Consider the following 24,532-nt stretch of genomic DNA (forward strand, 5'->3'; position numbering starts at 1 on the left):
ACCATAATTGGAAATAGTTGAATAAGCTGAAAATGATGACGACGATGATGATGATGATTCTAACATTTGGATATGGTAAGACAGAAAGTAATTATATCCAAAGAAGAACTGTAGCACCAGTCCTATAAATTTTGTAATGAAAATTACAAAAAAAACTATCATACAGGGGTAGAATCTTAAATAAATGCAAATATTTTCAGGTTGAGTAGGGTTCAAGCGCCTATGAGATTTTTTACGAATTTTTTTTTTTTGAAAATCCGGAATTTTTTAAATCTTTGGATTTTTTTTAGTTTTTAGTTAAAAAACATAATTTGTTGATAATATGGCAACATAGGTATTAGATTAAATTTACAAGAAAGAAAATCCAGAAAAGATCGAGTGGTTCTCAAAATTTTAGCAAAAAATAATTTTTTGTTTAAATTTAACTAACAATAATAATAATAATAACTAGATTATTTTGGACTTACTAGAAAAACGGTAAAGAGAAAAAATGTTTCTTTTGACCAGATCTACCACCCCTTAAAATACTTGCAGTTATTTCTGGGACACCCTGTATATTTAGAGTAGCTGAATTTGTTGACAGTGATATCATATTTTCGAAAAAAAAAACGGCGTCCTGTTGGCTGGGAAATAACGATCGATGACATTTCCTATACAAATTTACATATAAAATGACAGCGATCTTCATTTCATAGCCATCGCTGACGCCGTTTTTTTTTCGATCATACGGTATCTAATCCTATAAATTAATTGAAAATCGCTATTCAAGAAAACTCTCGATATACCATTGGCGTACTAATGCATCATTGAAAAAACACGATACAAAGCCATACATGGGGCCCAACTACAAAAAGAGTACCTAAATATGTGAGAGAAGAGAGAAGCTACACCATAATTGGAAGTAGTTGAATAAGCTGAAAATGATGACGATGATGATGATGATGATTCTAACATTTGGATATGGTAAGACAGAAAGTAATTATATCCAAAGAAGAACTATAGCACCAGTCCTATAAATTTTGTAATGAAAATTACAAAAAAAACTATCATACAGGGGTAGAATCTTAAATAAATGCAAATATTTTCAGGTTGAGTAGGGTTCAAGCGCCTATGAGATTTTTTACGAATTTTTTTTTGAAAATTCTGAATTTTTTAAATATTTGGATTTTTTTTTGGTTTTTAGTTAAAAAACATAATTTGTTGATAATATGGCAACATAGGTAGTAGATTAAATTTACAAGAAAAATAATCCAGAAAATATCCAGTTCGGTTCTCAAAATTTAAGCAAAAAAGCATTTTTTGTTTAAATTTAACTAACAATAATAATAATAATAACTAGATTATTTTGGACTTACTAGAAAAACGGTAAAGAGAAAAAATGTTTCTTTTGACCAGATCTACCACCCCTTAAAATACTTGCAGTTATTTCTGGGACACCCTGTATATTTAGAGTTGCTGAATTTCTTGACAGTGATATCATATTTTCGAAAAAAAACGGCGTCCTGTTGGCTGGGAAATAACGATCGATGACATTTCCTATACAAATTTACATATAAAATGACAGCGATCTTCATTTCATAGCCATCGCTGACGCCGTTTTTTTTCGATCATACGGTATCTAATCCTATAAATTAATTGAAAATCGCTATTCAAGAAAACTCTCGATATACCATTGGCGTACTAATGCATCATTGAAAAAACACGATACAAAGCCATACATGGGGCCCAACTACAAAAAGAGTACCTAAATATGTGAGAGAAGAGAGAAGCTACACCATAATTGGAAGTAGTTGAATAAGCTGAAAATGATGACGATGATGATGATGATTCTAACATTTGGATATGGTAAGACAGAAAGTAATTATATCCAAAGAAGAACTGTAGCACCAGTCCTATAAATTTTGTAATGAAAATTACAAAAAAAACTATCATACAGGGGTAGAATCTTAAATAAATGCAAATATTTTCAGGTTGAGTAGGGTTCAAGCGCCTATGAGATTTTTACGAATTTTTTTTTGAAAATTCTGAATTTTTTAAATATTTGGATTTTTTTTTGGTTTTTAGTTAAAAAACATAATTTGTTGATAATATGGCAACATAGGTAGTAGATTAAATTTACAAGAAAAATAATCCAGAAAATATCCAGTTCGGTTCTCAAAATTTAAGCAAAAAAGCATTTTTTGTTTAAATTTAACTAACAATAATAATAATAATAACTAGATTATTTTGGACTTACTAGAAAAACGGTAAAGAGAAAAAATGTTTCTTTTGACCAGATCTACCACCCCTTAAAATACTTGCAGTTATTTCTGGGACACCCTGTATATTTAGAGTTGCTGAATTTCTTGACAGTGATATCATATTTTCGAAAAAAAACGGCGTCCTGTTGGCTGGGAAATAACGATCGATGACATTTCCTATACAAATTTACATATAAAATGACAGCGATCTTCATTTCATAGCCATCGCTGACGCCGTTTTTTTTCGATCATACGGTATCTAATCCTATAAATTAATTGAAAATCGCTATTCAAGAAAACTCTCGATATACCATTGGCGTACTAATGCATCATTGAAAAAACACGATACAAAGCCATACATGGGGCCCAACTACAAAAAGAGTACCTAAATATGTGAGAGAAGAGAGAAGCTACACCATAATTGGAAGTAGTTGAATAAGCTGAAAATGATGACGATGATGATGATGATGATTCTAACATTTGGATATGGTAAGACAGAAAGTAATTATATCCAAAGAACTGTAGCACCAGTCCTATAAATTTTGTATGAAAATTACAAAAAAAAACTATTATACAGGGGTAGAATCTTAAATAAATGCAAATATTTTCAGGTTGAGTAGGGTTCAAGCACCTATGAGATTTTTTACGAATTTTTTTTTTGAAAATCCGGAATTTTTTAAATTTTTGGATTTTTTTTAGTTTTTAGTTAAAAAACATAATTTGTTGATAATATGGCAACATAGGTAGTAGATTAAATTTACAAGAAAAATAATCCAGAAAATATCCAGTTCGGTTCTCAAAATTTAAGCAAAAAAGCATTTTTTGTTTAAATTTAACTAACAATAATAATAATAATAACTAGATTATTTTGGACTTACTTGAAAAACGGTAAAGAGAAAAAATGTTTCTTTTGACCAGATCTACCACTCCTTAAAATACTTGCAGTTATTTCTGGGACACCCTGTATATTTAGAGTTGCTGAATTTCTTGACAGTGATATCATATTTTCGAAAAAAAATGGCGTCCTGTTGGCTGGGAAATAACGATCGATGACATTTCCTATACAAATTTACATATAAAATGACAGCGATCTTCATTTCATAGCCATCGCTGACGCCGTTTTTTTCGATCATACGGTATCTAATCCTATAAATTAATTGAAAATCGCTATTCAAGAAACTCTCAATATACCATTGGCGTACTAATGCATCATTAAAAAAACACGATACAAAGCCATACATGGGGCCCAACTACAAAAAGAGTACCTAAATATGTGAGAGAAGAGAGAAGCTACACCATAATTGGAAGTAGTTGAATAAGCTGAAAATGATGACGATGATGATGATGATGATTCTAACATTTGGATATGGTAAGACAGAAAGTAATTATATCCAAAGAAGAACTGTAGCACCAGTCCTATAAATTTTGTATGAAAATTACAAAAAAAAAACTATTATACAGGGGTAGAATCTTAAATAAATGCAAATATTTTCAGGTCGAGTAGGGTTCAAGCGCCTATGAGATTTTTTACGAATTTTTTTTTGAAAATTCGGAATTTTTTAAATTTTTGGATTTTTTTTTGGTTTTTAGTTAAAAAACATAATTTGTTGATAATATGGCAACATAGGTAGTAGATTAAATTTACAAGAAAAAAAATCCAGAAAAGATCCAGCGGTTCTCAAAATTTTAGCAAAAAACATTTTTTTTGAAATGTTCAAAGTAAAATAACTCCGTTATTTTGGACTTATTTGAAAAACGATAAAGAGAAAATATGTTTCTTTTATCTTTTATCGAGATCTACCCCCTTAAAATACTTGCACTTGTTTCTGGGACACCCTGTATACATATTATATACAGGGTGTTGCTTAATAACATGGTAATATTTAAGGGTGTTATTCTTGGACCTATTCTAAGAGAAAAACTTCATATAAAAGTATGTCCTAAACATCTTAATTTCTGAGATAGAGGGTGGTAAAATTTTCTAAAAAAAGACTTTTTATCATAATAACTCTGATTTTTTTACAGATATCTTTATGAAATTTGATACACGTTTTCTATGCTCAAAATACCCGTTTTGGTGTAGAAAGAATTTTATTTATTTCGACCAGTGTCGTCCATACGAGATTTAAATTGAATATTTTTGGAGAAAAAAGTGGTACACCACTGAATTCTCTTAAAATAAAAATTATTTTCAAAATCTCCATATATTTCTAAAAAAATTTTTCCTCTTGATTTTTTTCGTCCGTTACACAGCTTTAGCTTAAAAAAATTAAAATCAGTTTATTTCAGGGTCAAATCGCTGAAAATATGATGTGGTGTGAATGTGTTGTGTAGAAATCAATTCTGCATGGACTGGAAGGAAATTAAGGAATAAAACAATTTTTTTTGGATAACAAAATAAGCATTTTGATGCATGGAAGACGTGTATCAAATATACCATCAGAGATATTTTGAAAAAAAAATAGAAAATTTTACCACCCTCATTTGAAAAGTTAATTTGTTTAGGACACTTTTAGGAATATTAGCATGTCATTAAGGAACAGCCTGTATAAAACCAATTTTAATTGTTTATATGCGTCATATTCTAACATTTGGATATGTAAGACAGAAAGTAATGACATTCAAAGAAAGTATACAGGGTTGTTCACCACATACGACACGGAGTATTGTAGCTAAACGATGAGATTTTTACAAATTGTAAGTTTGGGGTTCGTTGAAGGACTATTAGAGCTACAATTTAAAAATATGTTTACAAGATACAGAGTGTCCCAAATAAATAAAAAATATCAAAGTTTTATTTTTTTAAATGGAACACCCTGTATATTATTACATTTTTAGTTTTTACGATTAAAATAAAGGTAAATTTGATTAAGGTTTATTATACTTAAACCTTACCGTTTTTGAAATATTTTCAATTTTGTGAAATTGCAGTAAAAATTTTAAGGCTTCATTTCTCCAAGGGTATCAAAGTTTTTAATACTAAATATTTACTGAAGTTTATTTACTGATAGTTATTGTGTTGCAATAATAAAATAATAATACTACCTTATACAGAGTGTCTAAAATTTATTTTAAATAATTATTAGCTTCAAACGGCAATAACTTCTTTAATTTAAATGGAATGCCCTGTATATTTTAGGAGAATCAGATGCACTATTAAATTGTCTATCAAATTGTATTATACCATTTTTTACCTATCCCTTCAAGTTTTCGTAGAAAATGCATTTTCTTATAATTTAGACCTCATTTATCAATATATCCATGGAATATTGACATTTTAGATTGTTTTTAAAGCAACAAATGTATAAAAAGTTACTAGCCCATTTGTATGCAAAAAGAAAACTATTTAAATCTTTATAAAAGAGTATACCATTAATTAAATATAACACCATTATTTCCGCCCATATACTAATTAATGACATACTTAATTGTGTTCGTTAATAAATTATTATAAATAAATGTGGATTTTTGAGTCAGAAATCAATATAATAATAAGTTATCAAATTAAAGTCTTTGTTGTTATAAATAAGCATTTATTAAAAAATGAAATATCATTTTTAAGGTGTTACTTTTTATCACACTGTCTAATGCCCATATAAAATTCAGTTTTTTAGTACTTGGAGCAATTATTATTAATCAACGCAAACAGCCAGTTAATGTAGTTTGAATACTGGAATCATATTAATTGGTTCTCTTTAACAAATATTTAAACAGTTTTTTTTATTTTTTAATGAAATAAACGAATTATATCGACAATATTAGTATCTGTACTCTTTAAAAATTTGGTACATCTTTAAAAATAATCTAAAATGTCAATAGTCCATGGGTATATTGATAAATAAGTTCTAAATTACAAGAAAATGCATTTTCTACGGAAACTTAAAGAGATAGTAGATATAATTTGATAGACAATTAAATTGTGCATCTGATTCTCGTAAAATATACAGGGTGTTCCATTTAAATTAAACAAGTTATTGCCGTTTGAAGCTAATAATTATTTAAAATAAATTTTTAGACACTCTGTATAAGGTAGTATTATTTTGATTATTGCAACAAAATAACTGATCAGTAAATAAACTTCAGTAAATATTTAGTATTAAAAACTTTGATACCCTTGGAGAAATGAAGCCTTAAAATTTTTACTGCAATTTCACAAAATTGAAAATATTTCAAAAACGGTAAGGTTTAAGTATAATAAATCTTAATCAAATTTACCTTTATTTTAATCGTAGAAACTAAAAATGTAATAATATACAGGGTGTTCCATTTAAAAAAATACAACTTTGATATTTTTTACTTATTTGGGACACTCTGTATCTTGTAAAATTATTTTTAAATTGTAGCTCTAATAGTCCTTCATCGAACCCAAAACTTACAATTTGTAAAAATCTCATCGTTTAGCTACAATACTCCGTGTCGTATGTGGTGAACAACCCTGTATAAGTACGTACAGCTTGCACAGCCACTTGCGCCAGGCCTAAAAATATTGTAATGAAAATTACAAAAAACGTTTATTATATGAATAACTGAAACCCATTTGTATTACTCACTAAGGTATTGTTCCCATTCGACCAAGGACTTGAAGCGCATCGCCGCAATCCTGGGTCTCCTCTCCAGCGTCGTAGGAGGCGAAGGATCGAAAGTCACGGTTTTCGGGGACGGGGTGCGCGTGCGCAACTTGGCGCTGCTACTCATCTTTTTCGTCTGAACGCACCACCACGACGCAAAACAGCGATACTAGGCCGCGAATGGGATTCGCCCAAGAAGACCAACAGGAACGACAACAAAAGGCCGCGTGGATGATCCTGGAAGGTGCCTTCCTTCCCGATCTATATGACTAACTGTTGCACGAGGTGTTACGTGTTTTTTGGCAGAACAGGCGCGACACTAAAAATAACTAGTTGCGGAATAGAGGACGATATACACATGTGTGTGTGTTTATGTACGTTGGCCGTCGCGATCGAAAACACCACCTTTAACCTTGCGCAATTAACTTAATTGGGTTGGGAGATCGGATGAGGATTATGGGTTGGTCGTCGGGTTGGGACGATACGGGATGATGTTTTATTAGAGTATTGTGTGTCTAGATGGCATTACGACCAGCCTGAAACGACGACGCTTTCGAGCGGGATTGGAAATTATAATCAAGGTCGCGAAAATTGCGGTTTACATGAAAAAAACACCGCTTATTTGCTGGAAAACACAATTTACAAGGTGGATCCTTAAAGTAGAAACAGAAACACGAAAATTATATTTGCACGAAAAAGGAAATACAAGCTCATTAAAAAGATGTTCTCATGGTGGACACTGTATACCGGGTGCGTTTCAAAAGTGGGTCACCCCCAAGAAAAGAACTAATAGGATTGCTCATCCTCATAAGACGAACGTTCGCCTCTTCCCGCGCTTCAGCTGACAGTTGTGACATCATTGTAGCCCTTGTCAAAGCCTTCGTGGCCTTGTCATGATAGTGCGTATTATTGGTTGCCTATGGTAAACTTATAAAAATAACAGGTGAGAAATTTTGAGTTAATTATTTTGTTAATTTTGGTCTTTCTACAAGACTTTTACTAGTTTGCGAACAAGATTTTTATTTACCAATATATTGAACCAGTACAGCTTCCTTTAAAATTTTATACAAAAGCTGGAAAAACACTATTATTTGCAATCAACTTTGAACAAATAAGCACTTAACTTGATGTTTACTCAAATTTATTTATTTGAATGGTTCAAAAACATGAGCACATTAAAACTGATACGGCAATAATAGGTTCGTTTCGACAAAAAAGTTTTTATACCTAACCAAACCATTGATTCTACGAATAAATTAAGAAAGGCAGTTCAATTATAATACGAACATCACCTTGTATACAAAACGACATTCCCAATGCTAATATCGATTTAACCTTCATTTCATAATGAACATAATTAACGTATTCACTTGTTCCATGCATTCCGAAATAAACAACTAGACAGATATATTCAGAAGTTTTTTATCATTCCTCCATTTCAAAAATCTGATTCGCAACTACCTTTCCGGATTACACCGTATAATGGCTATATTTTCCGAACGCGTCGTATTTGGCTACTGTAGAGATACTGTAGAGATATTATAAGATTAATCGCTGTTTTTGTTGTACGTGAATCATAAAAACGATAGCCCCAGATATCACCTTTCAGACCTTTCATAAAAGAGAGTAAATCGTGCTATGATTCCTCTGCTGGTCTAGTATTTTTTTATGATATCTCTACTGTATGAAGCATTGGCAAGAAACTATGGCTTTGAAATTTTACACTGCCTAACGCAACTAACTATAAATTTTTGAAAAACGCACAGCCGCGAAATCACAGCGTACCCACACGATCGCGAACCGGATCATTAACTGACAAATGTTGAATTTATGGAGAAGAATATTTTTTAGTTTTACGACTCCATCAAGGTTTCGACCTACGGAAAATCAAAAATATAATCGAGCAATTATAATAATTGAGTCGAGATCAATAATAACAAGTAAATAATTGGTCTGGTTGACAACCAACCATATGACTTAAATTTTTAAAAAAGTACCTACTATATATAGCCTATCGAATCGAAAACTTAAAATATGAAAATCGTGGATCGTGACATAACGTCGGTTTCCAATGTTTCATAGGTATTTCATACATATCCTTATATAAAATAAAGTTTCTTATATGCCCCCAACACACTGTATTTTATTTAAAAAATTAAAACAAAATAAAATTATTATATGTAACCAACCAAGACGATATAAGTTTCTAACAATTCAGTAAGAAATACAGAAATGTATTGAAGCAGGTGAAGTCTGATTAAAATTCAATGTCAAATAATGAAAAATGACCGATCATATTATATCATACATCAATCAAGTGGGCTTGTAAATAGATCATAATAACGTGTCTATTGAACACACCAAGCATATGTGCGTAGGATTGGTAATAAATCTAAATTTAAATTCCAATTTCAAATCGATTTCTGCTTATTTTTTCACTCAATTTTGTTACCGCCTGTTCACTTTTCATTACTCTGCATTGTTTTAGAGATTTATTATTTTAAATAACTCTGTTAACTTTAATTTTTAAACAATATTGTTAACTACAGACCAAGGGTATTGCCAAGGGGGAACAGGGAGTGGTAGTTGCTCCCTAAATATTTAAAAATTGCCACAAAGGGAAAGTTTTTGAGAAATTTGTAAAAAATCTCCTTAAAAGATTTTCTATTAATACCCTCTTTCCTACGGCAACGCTCTTGCCACAGCCTATTCAGTACCAGCCAGCCACTGTATCGTATTTTACATTAAAATTTGTGACCCTATCTAGATATTCGTTTCGAATTCTAAAATTCATTGAGACTTGACTTAAAAAAAGGACGGAGATTGATAGTGTTCTGACTACTGGAATATGTAGGAGAATAAACGGCACTTCATAGGATTATATCAAATGACTTAAGCACCATTAAATCTTGGTGCGATTCGAACCTCCTGAGTCTCAACATTTCTAAAACTAAAGCTTTGTCGTATAAAAACTCGCTACAGCCTTTTGTACTTAACACCACCATTGACGTCGTAAAATCTGTAAAATTCTTAGGGCTTGTTGTAGACAATTCTCTGAAATGGGACATGCATATCGAAGCTTTGTCGAAAAAATTGAGCTCTGCTTGTTTTGCATTAAGATCTGTTTCTAAGGAGCTCAACTTGTCAGTGGCTAGAACTGTTCATTATGCACTTTTTGAGTCGCACCTCAGATATGCCCTTCCATTCTGGGGTACGTGTTGTGCGACTCAATTTGACCGCATTTTCAAGCTCCAGAAGAGAGCTGTTGATATTCACTGGGACTAAACAGCAGAACTCATTGTCAAGACTTTTTTTAAAAAATAAAAATATTGACTCTTCCTTCCTTATTTATATTTGAATCCGTTTGCCTAATACGTAAGCATGTCTCAGCTTCTCAAGAAAGGCCATCTCACACTTATCCACTCAGGAACGCGGAGCAAGATCTTTATCTACCTACCCCACGCTCAGAGTTAGTTAAAAGTTCAATATTATACAACTCGAAAAAAATGCACAATCACCTGCCATTTGAAATCAAATCCATAACATCATTTCCTTCATTTATCGGATATACGATTTGCTTGTGACTGTGTCATTTTATATTTTCATTTCCATAACGATTTCGTTGTTTTGCTTATATAGTCTAAAAGCTAGTTTTCGAGAGAGAATTTTAAGAAAAATGTTTTTTTTGTAAAACAAAAAATATCAGAGTGTATTTTTGACAGAGACTTTTATTCAATTAATCATGATTTAATCTTATATCAATATCATTAAATACGATTATTACATTATGCATCCCAAGAATTGAAAATATTTAATCCAAATATCCTGAAAACGGGCTCTCCTTAAATCGATTTACAACACAGATATACACACCTTTTTCTGGTACAAGTGATACAGAAATACCGTGTGCGTCTCAAAAGTGGCTCACCCCTATAACTTTTTTATTTTTGCAAATAAAAAAACGAGATATGGTATGTTAGTATATGACATAAATTAGGATTGATTGACGTATTCAATTGTTTTTGGTCACTTCCTGTTTCCTCGGAAATTACTACAATTTTTGATTTTTAAATCACACCCGCGGTATTTTTTTATTTTATTCGATAGAAAATGACACTCTGAATAGAATGACATAATATATCATATGTCAACTTTTGACATTTTCGCATATGGTTTATTTGGAACTGTAACATGCGGTTCATAACAACAATTTGACTCGAAATACCAAGTACGTGGTACAAAATTATTCGTAAAAAAATGCTTTTTCCAAATATGCTAATGAGCCACTCTTGTTCCATTTGAAAAAATTGGGATATGATTAAAAATACGATTTAGGTATCTTTTAACTGGCCTGGACAAGACACGAAAAAGATTAGACGATCAAATCTATTTTTCCAAGGCTCCTTGATTAAAAATTAGTGTTTTTAGCACAGCCATGCCACTCTAGATTTAAAATATGATTTTCTTTTAAGCGAAAACGTCAAAAGTGGACATATGATACGTCATTCTATTCAGAACGCCATTTTCTATTGAATAAAGTAAAAATATACCAAAGGTGCCATTCTGGTTGTTGTTATCATTTCCGGTGAAACAGGAAATGACCAAAAACAATTCAATACGCCGATCAATCCTAATTTGCGTCATATACTAACATACCAAATCTCGTTTTTTTTATCCAAAAGATAAAAAAGTTACAGGGGTGGGCCACTTTTGAGACGCACCCGGTATACAAGAAAAATGAAAATAATAACATGACGGAACAAGAAAATTAGTACTAAAAGTTTCAATTACAATTTCTTGTGTCAAAAAACACCAAGACCACATTATAATATTCCCATTAGGTAAATTATCAAAAAACAAAAATGAAATTATACTTTATACTTCCCCTAGCTCAAATACTGAAGGAATATGCGTTAAAAAATTGAGTAAAACTTTCAAGGGACACCCTATATAATCAAATTTTGAGTCTCACTAAGTCCATTAACTGTCTGAATTACTTTCATCGATATAACTCAATACGGGATCATTACAATTAAATTTATCTTTCAATAAACTCAATACTTTTTCTTGGATACGCTCCACATCCTCTCCAGGTGTATAATCATCTACCGTCGACCGAGATATCGTAATAATAACAGGCAAAGTCGGCAACTCTTCCAGAAATGACTTGAAACTATCAAACATAACTTCCAGATCTTCATCTGAAGACACGTGATGAGGCAGATCAGAATCGTCGCACGTGCAGCCCGCATCGTGAACCAATTCCCAAGCTATTTCTTCTTCTTTATAATTTTCCAGCATTTTTTCACGTAGTATTTTAATTTTCAAAACGGAATCATCATTATCGATCTCGTCCAAAGGAAAATCTTTATTCTCCTGAATCGACTTAAATAGGTTTTCCAGCTTTTCCAGTTGTTTTTCTCTTTCTTCAGTATATATTCTCAAATCTTCATCGTTATCCGATTTTGGAGGTCTAAATTTGTAGATTTGTTTTACTTGCTCGTACATATTCGCCTTGTTATACAAATTTAAAAATGGATTACTCGTACTAAAGAAATCTAAATCGATATCAAGTATATATGGTTGGTCTAAATAAAGTAAAATCCTTCTAAGATCCTTAATATCATCACTTTCGTCGATAAGGCGTTTGCCTAAAGTCAAAACATCCAAACGGGCATTTCTGATGTTTTCCAGATCATTACAACGCTTAAACAATCCTTCAGAAACAAAGTAGTTTTCTTTAGAATCCAACCTAATAGTTCCGGTGATTTTATCTTTACCAATTGAAAACTGACGTGAACCATTACTCATTTGTTGAGCCCACGGTGGTTTAACCCATACCAGATGAGCGAAATGCCCGGCATATACGGCAGGCATTATCCAGTTTTCTATGCTGAGTTCCTCAAATAGCTCATCTTTGTTGTAAACTTTATCTGCTGGCATGGTTTTCGGTATTAGCATGTCTGGATGTGAATCAAAATGGACGAATATAGAGCCTTCCAATGGTAAATGTTTGGATCCGATGTTTCTGTAGATGAAAGGTATGACTTCGTGGTGGTATTCTACGATATAGATGGGTATCTTTGAGCGTTTCTTTAGTTGGGGACCTGTTGAAAAAATATCTAGATTTTTATGTGTCTATCTCGTATTCGCAATATAATAAATGTTCAAAAGTTAACTGCGAAATATTTATGACCCAGAACGCTTTGGGTATTGCCAGGTATACAATTTTGATGAGTGGTCGTTATATAGAGTTGCGATAAAAAGGGATTTTTCGAAATTCCAGTTCCAAGGGGGTGAAACCACCCCTCAAACATTACAATATTTTTTATTTAAAAAACGGTCAAGTTTCCGAAAAAAACGCTTAAACACGTATATTTTATTTTGTTTTTTACATATTTTCAGATTTTTTAAAAATGTATACAGGGTGTTTCAAAAAATCTGGTCATTGATAAATCACGATCCTGCTTAAAGCGCTTGACGTAAAATGCTGATTTTTGGAAAACGGATTGATTTTAGGGTGTAGAGGTTCGAAATCGAGGATTTTTCGAAACTCGAATTCTAAGGGGGTGAAACCACCCCTGAAATATTAGAATATTTTTTATTTAAAAACCGGTGAGTTTTTCGGAAAAACTCTTAAACCCGTGTATTTTATTTTGTTGTTTTACATATATTTTAAGATTTTTTAAAAATTTATACAGGGTGTTTCATAAAATATGACCATTGAGTAATCACGATTCTGCTTAAACTGCCTTGCTTTGCTTTACCATCACAATTACAAATGATTAACCATTAGAAGTGATTAATTCGACGCGAACGAAGTCGCGGGTACACGCTAGTAAGTATACAGGGTGTTTCAGATTTTAATCGGGAAAATTTAATAGACGATAGAACTTGCAAAAATAAAACAAAAAGTTCATATCAACTAGTAAGATTTAAAGCTTCCTTTTCGAGATACAGGGTGTTAAATAGGCACGCCACTGCTTTTTTGGAAGTTTAATATTATTTTTCGATTTAGTAATTAAAAATATTATTTTAAATAAATTTATTCACTCCATCCTGGAGTGTTTTTTCGCGAGAAGTAAGCAAGTCAGACAAAAAAGTCAAGAGACAAAAAAATAATATTTGTAATTAATAAATCCAAAAATAACATTAAAACTTTAAAAAAGCAGTGGCGTGCCTATTTTTTCCTTTAAAATAATTTAACAGTGATGCCCCACCGCCGCCCCTGGACATTAAACTTAAATCTAATTACCTCAAATTAAGTCCCATAGTAAGTATTATAAACGGGTCAAGTTATATCAAAATCGATTAAAGGGTTTTTCAAATATCTTTTTTTTTTCTTTTTTAAGTAACTTTAACACCCTGTATCTCGAAAAGGAAGCTTTAAATCTTACAAGTTGATATGAACTTTTTGTTTTATTTTTGCAAGTTCTATCGTCTATTAAATTTTCCCGATTAAAATCTGAGACACCCTGAATATGTATAATATATTTTTTATGTGGTTTATATCTCTGTTTAGTGAAATGTCGTCTGTACATATTATTATTAATAATAGTTATTTAATAATTAAATTTAATTCAATAAGAGTTAAAAAAATCATTAGAGATAATACAGTTAATATTCATAAATAGCAGGTTAGTCCTGACTGACTAAGTTAAGAAAAAACTCAAAATTTAAGTGAGGATGCAGTCAATAATCATCACATAGGCTAATAAAACTACTTTTTCAAATTTGTCAAGCTTTCGAGAATTTTATTCCCATCATCAGGACAGTTTGACTGAGTCAGACTGTCAAACAGGGACTCATTCACTGTTTGATCGAGCTCGAAATAACAATGTAAAAATTAAAAGTTTTAAAAAATCTTTTTGTTTGTGTTTTAAAAGAAATGTAATATCGTTGGATATGTATTTTAATATTTTATAAAGGAAATGTCCTTGTAGTCCAATGTTATACGATGCTAGTTTTTAAGGCCTTTTTGTGCAAAGGATTTTTTTTGCTAATTGACTCAGTCAAAATGTCCTGATGATGGGAATAAAATTCTCGAAAGCTTGACAAATTTGAAAAAGTAGTTTTATGAGCCTATGTGGTCATTATTGACTGCATCCTCACTTAAATTTTGAATTTTTTGTTAATATTCATGGTAAGTTCTTAGAGACTCACTTTTTGCTAATTGTATTTCTTCGTCTGTTACTGGTCGAGGACGGTTCAAATATTTTTGAACCATTTTCGCCAAATAAAACCACACACACAAACACTGTAAAACAAAACGGTTGATATAAAAGATAAACCGGCGCCTAGCATTAAAAGCTAAAGTAAACTGTATTGTTGTATTGTTGTTTGCGTGATAAAACTATTGCAAGTTCCACTTTCTTCTTTGATGCTGTAGTAGGTTGTTGATTGCACAAGTCAAAGTCGCCTATACTGAGTGGGTGGCTTTACAAATTCTATATTTATTTTATAGTGTGGATTAAGCCTACGTTAATGCCCTTTCACACTACTGCTAATAACCGTAATAATTTAATTATTAATGATCATTAAAACAAATAGAGCAGTGAGAGCAGTGTTTGCATTTGTTCTTGACAAAATGATGAACCACAATCTCAAAAAAAATTAGAATTAAAATTATATTAATAGTCTTATCACAAACTTAAAAGTTAGTTTTTGCTATTATTATCATTAGAAAATTAGAAGAAAAACAGGGCGACAGTGTTTCAAATATATTTTGAATGAATAAAAGATATTTTACACCAGCCAGTGTTGTAGTTTTTTAAATATACAGGGGTTGTTCACCACATACGACACGGAGTATTGTAGCTAAACGATGAGATTTTTACAAATTGTAAGTTTGGGGTTCGTTGAAGGACTATTAGAGCTACAATTTAAAAATATTTTTACAAGATACAGAGTGTCCCAAATAAATAAAAAATATCAAAGTTGTATTTTTTTAAATGGAACACCCTGTATATTATTACATTTTTAGTTTCTACGATTAAAATAAAGGTAAATTTGATTAAGGTTTATTATACCTAAACCTTACCGTTTTTGAAATATTTTCAATTTTGTGAAATTGCAGTCAAAATTTTAAAGCTTCATTTCTCCAAGGGTATCAATGTTTTTAATACTAAATATTTAATGAAGTTTATTTATTGGTCGGTTATTGTGTTGCAATAATAAAAATAATACTATCTTATACAGAGTGTCTAAAAATTTATTTTAAATAATTATTAACTTCAAACGGCAATAACTTCTTTAATTTAAATGGAATGCCCTGTATATTTTAGGAGAATCAGATGCACAATTAAATTGTCATTATATTGTATTATACCATTTTTTACCTATCCCTTCAAGTTTTCGTAGAAAATGCATTTTCTTATAATTTAGACCTCATTTATCAATATATCCATGGAATATTGACATTTTAGATTGTTTTTAAAGCAACAAATGTACAAAATGTACAGACTAGTAATATTATCGTTTTTAGCAAAACGATAATATTACTAGCCCATTTGTATGCAAAAAGAAAACTATTTAAATCTTTATAAAAGAATATAACCATTAATTAAATATAACACCATTATTTCCGCCCATATACTAATTAATTACATACTTAATTGTGTTTGTTAATAAATTATTATAAATAAATGTGGATTTGAGTCAGAAATCAATATAATAATAAGTTATCAAATTAAAGTCTCTATTGTTATAAATAAGCATTTATTAAAAAATGAAATATCATTTTTAAGGTGTTACTTTTTATCACACTGTCTAATGCCCATACAAAATTCAGTTTTTTAGTATTTGGAGCAATTATTATTAATCAATGCAAACAGTCAGTTAATGTAGTTTGAATACTGGATCATATTAATTGGTCCTCTTTAACAAATATTTGAACAGTTTTTTTTTATTTTTTAATGAAATAAACGAATTATATCGACAATATTAGTATCTGTACTCTTTAAAAATTTGATACATCTTTAAAAATAATCTAAAATGTCAATAGTCCATGGATATATTGATAAATAAGTTCTAAATTACAAGAAAATAAATTTTCTACGGAAACTTAAAGAGATAGGTAAAAAATGGTATAATATAATTTGATAGACATTTAAATTGTGCATCTGATTCTCGTAAAATATACAGGGTGTTCCATTTAAATTAAACAAGTTATTGCCGTTTGAAGCTAATAATTATTTAAAATAAATTTTAGACACTCTGTATAAGGTAGTATTATTTTTATTATTGCCACACAATAACTGATCAGTAAATAAACTTCAGTAAATATTTAGTATTAAAAACTTTGATACCCTTGGAGAAATGAAGCCTTAAAATTTTTACTGCAATTTCACAAAATTGAAAATATTTCAAAAACGGTAAGGTTTAGGTATAATAAACCTTAATCAAATTTACCTTTATTTTAATCGTAGAAACTAAAAATGTAATAATATACAGGGTGTTCCGTTTAAAAAAATACAACTTTGATATTTTTTACTTATTTGGGACACCCTCGATCTTGTAGAATTATTTTTAAATTGTACCTCTAATAGTCCTTCATCGAACCCAAAACTTACAATTTGTAAAAATCTCATCGTTTAGCTACAATACTCCGTGTCGTATGTGGTGAACAACCCTGTGTGATGCAGTAAATTTTATTTGAAAAGTAGATTTGAATTTCTATTTCAAAAATATCATGTCATCGTTCATACCGAGTGTTTTTTGAAATATGACCATTTTTGGATTAAATTTTCTACACAAAATTATTTTACAATAGTGTATTTATTTGTCTCTAATCCAACTGGACCATCCTGTATTTTATATCATTAATCAACAAAGCTTGTAGAATAGTTGATTAAAAAAAATAATACATTAATATTGATTAAATTTTATTTTATCCCCATTGCTCATACTATACCGGGTGCGTCTCAAAAGCGGTTCACCCCTATAACTTTTTTATTTTTTCAGATAAAAAAACGAGATTTGGTATGATGACATAAATTAGGATCGATTGACGTATTCAATTATTGTTTTTGGCCACTTCCTGTTTCACCAAAAATGACACCAAATTTTGATTATTAAATGGTACCCTCCGTATATTTCTACTTTATTCCAAAGAAAATGACATCATTTTGTTTTTGATCAAATCGGTGTGATCAAACTGGAAAACTGGAAAATTTTGTTCCAGGAGAGTGGTATTGAGTGCTATTTTGTTATTTTTCACTTTTTTACTACTCGAAACAACGTTACATCACACAAACTTCGTACCTGAGAATTTTATAGTTTCAGTAAGTAAACTAGTAAAAACTAAAATACTTAAATATTAACATAACCACGATTTCAATATTATTTCAACATGAACAGCGTGAAAAAAGTTCTGGTTTCTGCCGTACCGAGCGCTGCTGTTGGAAATGTAAAAATCGGTTGAAATGTACCAAGCCTTTACTTTTTTTGTCAAAACTTATAATAAATCATTTTTTATGAGTATTTTCAGAACAAAAACAATAAACCACATAAGCAAGTATTTTATGTTATAATTTGAAAGATATGTAAACAGTATAAAAGTAAATGAAAAATTACACAAATAATTGGAACATACATATTACCAATTTTCTATTAATAAATCGAATTAGGAAGTCTCTAAAAATAAAACAAAGCAAAAAAATCCATCACCTACAACGTCGTATACATTTTTATTGTACTTTTACGATAAACATATCCTCAATTCGCCTATAAATTTCTGGAAACAAATACGATATTAATAAATGTTTACTGGAGACCGTAAAATAGACCCAGACAATTTTATAAATAAATATTCCAGACAGGAAAGAAGAGAACTAAGTACCTACCAAAAGAAAAGAAGACGCTAATATGAAACTGAAATAACTTATGTCGTTCCCGAAATAATCGGAAAACATTTTCAAAGGGATCCGTTTTTAGATCAACGATTTCTATTTCCTGGACTCTCTCGAAAAAGATTTTTTTCGAAAACTTTCAGACTCAAACGTTTGAAGTACAGGGTGTCCCATTTTCGTGTGTTTTACTGGGTTTGGTTAACGTGACTTGTTTAAATGAGGTAAACAAAACAATCACATCATTTATTTGACGTCAAATTTTGGCTATTGGCCATTCCACGCTTGTTTCTGTGTGTAGAATTATTATACAAGTGCATCAAACATATCGATAACTCTGATTGACAGCGTGTTATCTAAAAGCTACACAAGTTCATTTTCAGTGCAATTTGTTAAGATAATACGATGGAAATCAAAATTATCTGGTTAAATTAAATTAATTAAAATAATAATAGTAAAAAATGTCTACACCTTACTTATTTCTTTGTAAAATAAAATAAACTACTTTGAAATTAAAATGACAGACACATCTATCACTGTCAAGGATCTTCTCGTTGAATAGACTATAGTTGGTTTAGAAATGACGATACCATAATATTTCTCATATGAAATAACAGCGATCTTCATTTCCAAACCAACTCTGACGCCGTTCTTTGTTTAATCTGACAATATAATATTACGTTAAATTGTTTAAAGATAGAAAATCCGTATTATTACCGTACTGTACCCAAAATCCGTAAATCTACGGATTAATGATCTCCGGCAACCACTGAAAGCAGAACTACGGTATTTATGCGCAGCGCTGTAAACGACAGCGCAATATCACCGCGCAGCGGCGCAAAGCTAAACTAAATCTCGGAATTCTCGGACAGGCTGACGCTAACGCCAGTTACATCTCGGACAGGTTTTGTGCCACGAAATCGCCCACAAGGTTGCGCATTTTCTTATTTTTTCAATCAACGGTAAAACGTTATGTCCAGACAGGGCTTAAATATTGCTTAATACGTATTTGTTTATATCAATAAAAGCATCTAAAAAATATTATTATGTCAATAAACAAAATAATCTACTAAATATGAAATCTAGGAATATGAGAAATATGGATTATTGGATGACTAATATCACTTCCATATCTCTTATCAATATCACTAATAGTTTCGTGTATATAGTAATCCTAAAATATAATCTATAAACCTAGCCATCGTATATTTTTGCCAAAAAAAGAAAAAAAAGGCATTTAAAAGAAGCAACAATATTTCTGAAATCTTACTAATCTTTTTCAAATTTTAAATAAACGGCAAACAAGTAAATTAAACAAAATATATAAATAATTAATAGAAAAAAATTGATAAAAAATAACTAATACGCGGAGATATGGAGTTTGCTAAATCAATTTGGATTTCAAAAAAATTGCTTACACAATAATTGTAAAATTATTATGTTACTATCCTTCGATTGTAAATTGTAATACTGCCCAAATTTATTTAATGTATGAGATAAAATAATGGACCTTTATTTCAAATATTCTATTGTTAAAACCACGCATTCTAATAAATGACATTTTTTATAAATAACTAATAAGAAATAAAAGAACTTAGTACCAAGAAAGAAAAAATAATAATACAGTTCCAAAAATAATTTGAAAATGTTTCAAAGAAATTCGTTTTTAGATCACGAATTTATATTTCCTGGACTGGACTATTTCAAAATGTATTATTTAATGCTGAAAGACTATAAAAATAAACACCTCAAGTACAATACAGGGTGTCCCAGAACTAAGTGCAAGTATTTTAAGGGGTTGTAGATCTCGATAAAAGAAACATATTTTCTCTTTATCGTTTTTCAAATCAGTCCAAAATAACGGAGTTATTTTAGTTTGAAAATTTAAAAAAAAAAGTTTTTTTGCTAAAATTTTGAGAACCAATGGATCTTTTCTTGGTTTTCTTTCTTGTAAATTTAGTCCTAATTTAGACCTATGTTGCCATATTACCAGAAAATATTTTTTTTTAAATAAAAACTAAAAAAATTTCCAAAAAATTTCCAATTTTCAAAATTTTTTTTCACGAAAGAAGGCGTGTTTCTAGGGTTGAACTATACCACCAGTTAAAATACTTGCACTTATTTCTGGGACACCCTGTATACGCTGGCGTAAATATTACAGATACATTTAAAGCAAATATTTATAAATGTGTAGTGTAAAACAATATAATTACCAAACCAAACCTTCCATTATACAGTATAATTAAATAACCAAATTATTTCTACAATATGAAAACATCTGTCATCGCAGCAGTTTATCAAAATTTGGCGGCAATGCCAAGGCAAAAACAGCAATCGAACAGTCCAAAAACCCGACTCCTATTAATAGATAATTTCTTTTTTTTCAAATAGATAAAAACACAAACTTACATCCAGGAGCAGGTGTGCCATGTTTCATGGTACATTCATACGGATTCCTTGTTCCCGGTGTCACTTTCCCATACATCGAACGATCCATTTCAATTCGCGAAAACACCGAGCGAAAAATTCAGCGCGAAAAATTCAAACTACCATCTGTCAAACGAACGTCACTGCGACGCGCCAACGATCACGTGCCTGATTCCTGAATGGCGGATAAGAAAAAACTGATAGTCGCTAGTAGATACCGGCAAACTATTCATTTTCGTCGTGTGTGTATTTTTTTCCTGTTGGTGATGCGACTCCGCCTACTAACTCGCGATGTTAGTGATGTATCTGTGTTGTATTTGTGTATTTCGTCTCGCGACCTAGGCGTCTATGTCCAAGCTGTATGCGTGTGAACAGAACGAATAGTGGTAAATAATAAAGTGCGTTTTACAAGGTGACTAGCGATCTAGTACTACGATTTCGTTGGTCTCGGGGTCGGAAGCTTTTATTTTTGTTTACTTGGTTACGACGATTTTTGTCGAAACTTTTTTACGCGCGTTGAGAGTAAAAATTCAAGGCCGTGACACACGGCCTTGGATGACGGCCGCATGAGCTAGCGAGAGGAAAAGTGGTAACGGCAGCGTTGCCACAGCCACCCTATTTGGGGTAGATGTACCCCTTTATAAAACAATTTAAAATTTAACCCCGCTACCCCGATGAAAAAATTGTATGTGCACTATCTGCGCACATCTGAAATGAATCTTCTTACTAACAGCTATTAAATTGAACATAAATTGAAGGATTTGAAGTATATATATATTTTTAACCGACCATACCAACAGGTATGCTAGGCTATTAAGATCGGCAAAAAAAAAGTTTTTTTTAATTTCACTCAAAATGAATTATTTGGGTCAAAAATGACCTAAATACAAAATATTTTCATGGTGTCTGTCTGTTCGTCTGTCTGTGACACGATAACTGAAAAACCGCTAAACCGATTTTAACCAAATTTTTGGTTTTCGTTTTTTTTTGCGTTTCGCTAGCTACTGTAATTTTGGAGTTACGATTTTTTTAAATTTTTAACCCCCTCCCATACCCCTTTACCAACCCCCCACTCCCACCAAAAACTAATGGCCAGATTCTCGGGTGCCACAGTATTTTTGTGACAAATTTGTGCCAAATTAGGTCATTTATTTTTTGAGTGAAATTAAAAAAACTTTTTCTTTGCCGATCTTAATAGCCTACCATACCTGTTGATATGGTCGACTAATAAATAAATATCTACTAATAAAAATAGAGTAGAACAGAATAAAAATATTTCCCGACAGCCAAACAACTAAGTCGGATCTACTAAGAATCAGCGAAAAACTCCTCCACGTCATAATATGCCCTCGCAACCAGCAAGGACCTGACAGCCTTTTTAAATGCCCTATGTGGATCTATTTTTCTTATATTCAGTGGCAGGTGATTAAATATCTTTTTGCCACTGAAAACAAAAGATTCGTGGACCAAACTCGATGATGGTATGGGGAGCATAATCGCATAAGATTATCGGGTGTTAAAGACGGGCAATCTGGTCTCTGAATTTCTTATGCATTAGATGTGTATGCATGTGCTGGGGATATATTTTTAAAATAACGTTAATCGTTAGGCAACCATTATTTCTTTTGCATAATCAAAATTATCACTCTAAATCGCTGTATTTTTTAGACAAATGTCACTTGTCCTGTCATTATTCATCTCATTATTCGAATTCTCAGAATGATACTAACGAAAGTTTCATCTTAAAATAAAATTTTAATCAATCACAATTGTTTATCTCCATCATTTACCGGATTAATAATACAGAAATTACAGGTCAATTACAAACAATTCATTATTTATAGTGATTTACAGTAATTTTATTAAATTATACGAATATTCTTCTTGATTATTGGTTTAAAATAAATATGACAGTGCCCTCCAATGAAAATGCGAGTTACTAACTATAAATTCTAATTCTGAGCTGCCAAATGAGCTAGATGGTTTACCTAGACCGTTATACACAGAAATTGTTGATTAGTAGTAGTCAGAGATATAGATGTAGTAATATTTTGTTTAATGGCCACAGCTGCCAGGGCTATCCAGCCGGGTGATAGAATTATCGTTTTTTAATAAAAATTAAAAAAACATTATAAAATTATAAAGCTAGAATAGTATACAGTTTTATATTAACTCTAATTTTTTTGAAGTTGCATTCATAAAACAAATATATGTATATCCTTCAATTTAATAGTTGTCTGACAATTTATTTTTAATATTAAAAAAATCTTTAATTTTTAATATTCCCTAATTTCATCAATCTAATATTGTTAATAACAAATATTAACTTCCAATGAGCTTGCATTAAATTCTCCAATCATTTGGTTCTGAATTCAAGTAGAACATGTGGTCTCTCAACAGAATACCTTTAAAAAATATCAAGCCATTTTGGAGCTTAACTAATTTGGACAGAATAATAAGAGCAAGGTCAATAATTCCAAATTAAGAACCTAAATATCTACAAATGGTATAACTTTCCATATATAGTATAATAATGACTATAATATAATTTTTGTAATGTTGAAATAAGTTGATTCGTGACCTTTCTCATAACTCCCAACAATTTATTTTGTACCAGAAAATAATAATAAAACCGTATTTTACGGGTTACAGGTAAATACTAATTGCAGACATTTATTTTGGACAAATTCCAAATATATCTAAAAATAAAACCTGGTTCCTCAACTAAAATGGGAAACTTAAAATAGGTGACGACAGGTGAGAACAACTGTATATTTCAGAAAACTGCTGATCTTCCACAGAAAGAGGTTATTAAGGTTGTGTATTTTGTGTTTTCAGAGAACAAAAAAAATCACTACAGTACCTATGCCTATGTTATACAGACTTATACAACAATCAGATTTAAGAAATGAAATATAAAATCAATCCATATTTTTATCAATGAAATAACTTTGGAATGATAAATTAAACATACACATTTTTTGTATACATATAGATTAACGTTTATACATTTGTTATTCATGAATTAACTACCATGGTTCATAACTTTCCATAATTAAAAGTAAAAAAACAAGTATGTAGTGCACTTACCTAAATCAGAGTCCATTATATTTCCTAGCGAATTTACACTGCAACTCGATTATACACGATAATAACTATTTTTCGGCGGCCGATTTTTCAACTTACATAAATTTAGCTACTGTTTTTTTCAATATAAGTGTATAAGATTACCTTATATGGATAAAATTTATAAGAAAAAGTTTAGAAAATCCCCTAATGTCAAAAATCCTTCCACTTCCAATCTCTTATCAGCTGTTATATTAAGAAAGGTCGCTATCGAGAATTTTAAAATAATCGATATACTGATATACTTCATATTTTGATGTGAAAGGAAATGAAAGGAAATCGCATTATTTTCAAAAATGTTCAATCAGTTTGCGCTAATGTACAG

The 24,532-nt window shown here is 30.7% G+C and overlaps 2 protein-coding genes across 6 annotated transcripts in view; both read right to left on the reverse strand.

Moving 5' to 3' along the window:
- Positions 1–21,284, reverse strand: part of LOC115885587 (leupaxin) — a 73,042-nt gene extending 51,758 nt beyond the window's left edge. The window contains exon 1 of one of the 5 annotated variants that reach the window (XM_030904543.1): positions 21,064–21,284. In XM_030904543.1, the coding sequence (XP_030760403.1) occupies positions 21,064–21,151 (88 nt within the window). In that variant the 5' untranslated portion in view covers positions 21,152–21,284. Of the gene's footprint in view, positions 1–6,790; positions 7,075–21,063 lie in introns of those variants that run through there. The other 4 variants (XM_030904541.1, XM_030904542.1, XM_030904545.1 and 1 more) reach the window with 4 other exon arrangements.
- LOC115885589 (UPF0489 protein C5orf22 homolog) lies at positions 11,226–24,425 on the reverse strand. The gene is made up of 2 exons (XM_030904550.1): positions 24,172–24,425; positions 11,226–12,915 (listed from the first exon to the last, which is right to left on the reverse strand). Exons 1-2 carry the CDS (start codon positions 24,185–24,187, stop codon positions 11,789–11,791), a joined length of 1,143 nt encoding a protein of 380 aa, XP_030760410.1. The 5' UTR covers positions 24,188–24,425; the 3' UTR covers positions 11,226–11,788.
- Positions 24,426–24,532: the final 107 nt, after the last annotated feature.

Source organism: Sitophilus oryzae, unplaced genomic scaffold, assembly GCF_002938485.1.
Source record: "Sitophilus oryzae breed Bouriz unplaced genomic scaffold, Soryzae_2.0 scaffold_402_pilon_pilon, whole genome shotgun sequence".
Classification (NCBI taxonomy): Eukaryota; Metazoa; Arthropoda; class Insecta; order Coleoptera; family Curculionidae; genus Sitophilus; species Sitophilus oryzae.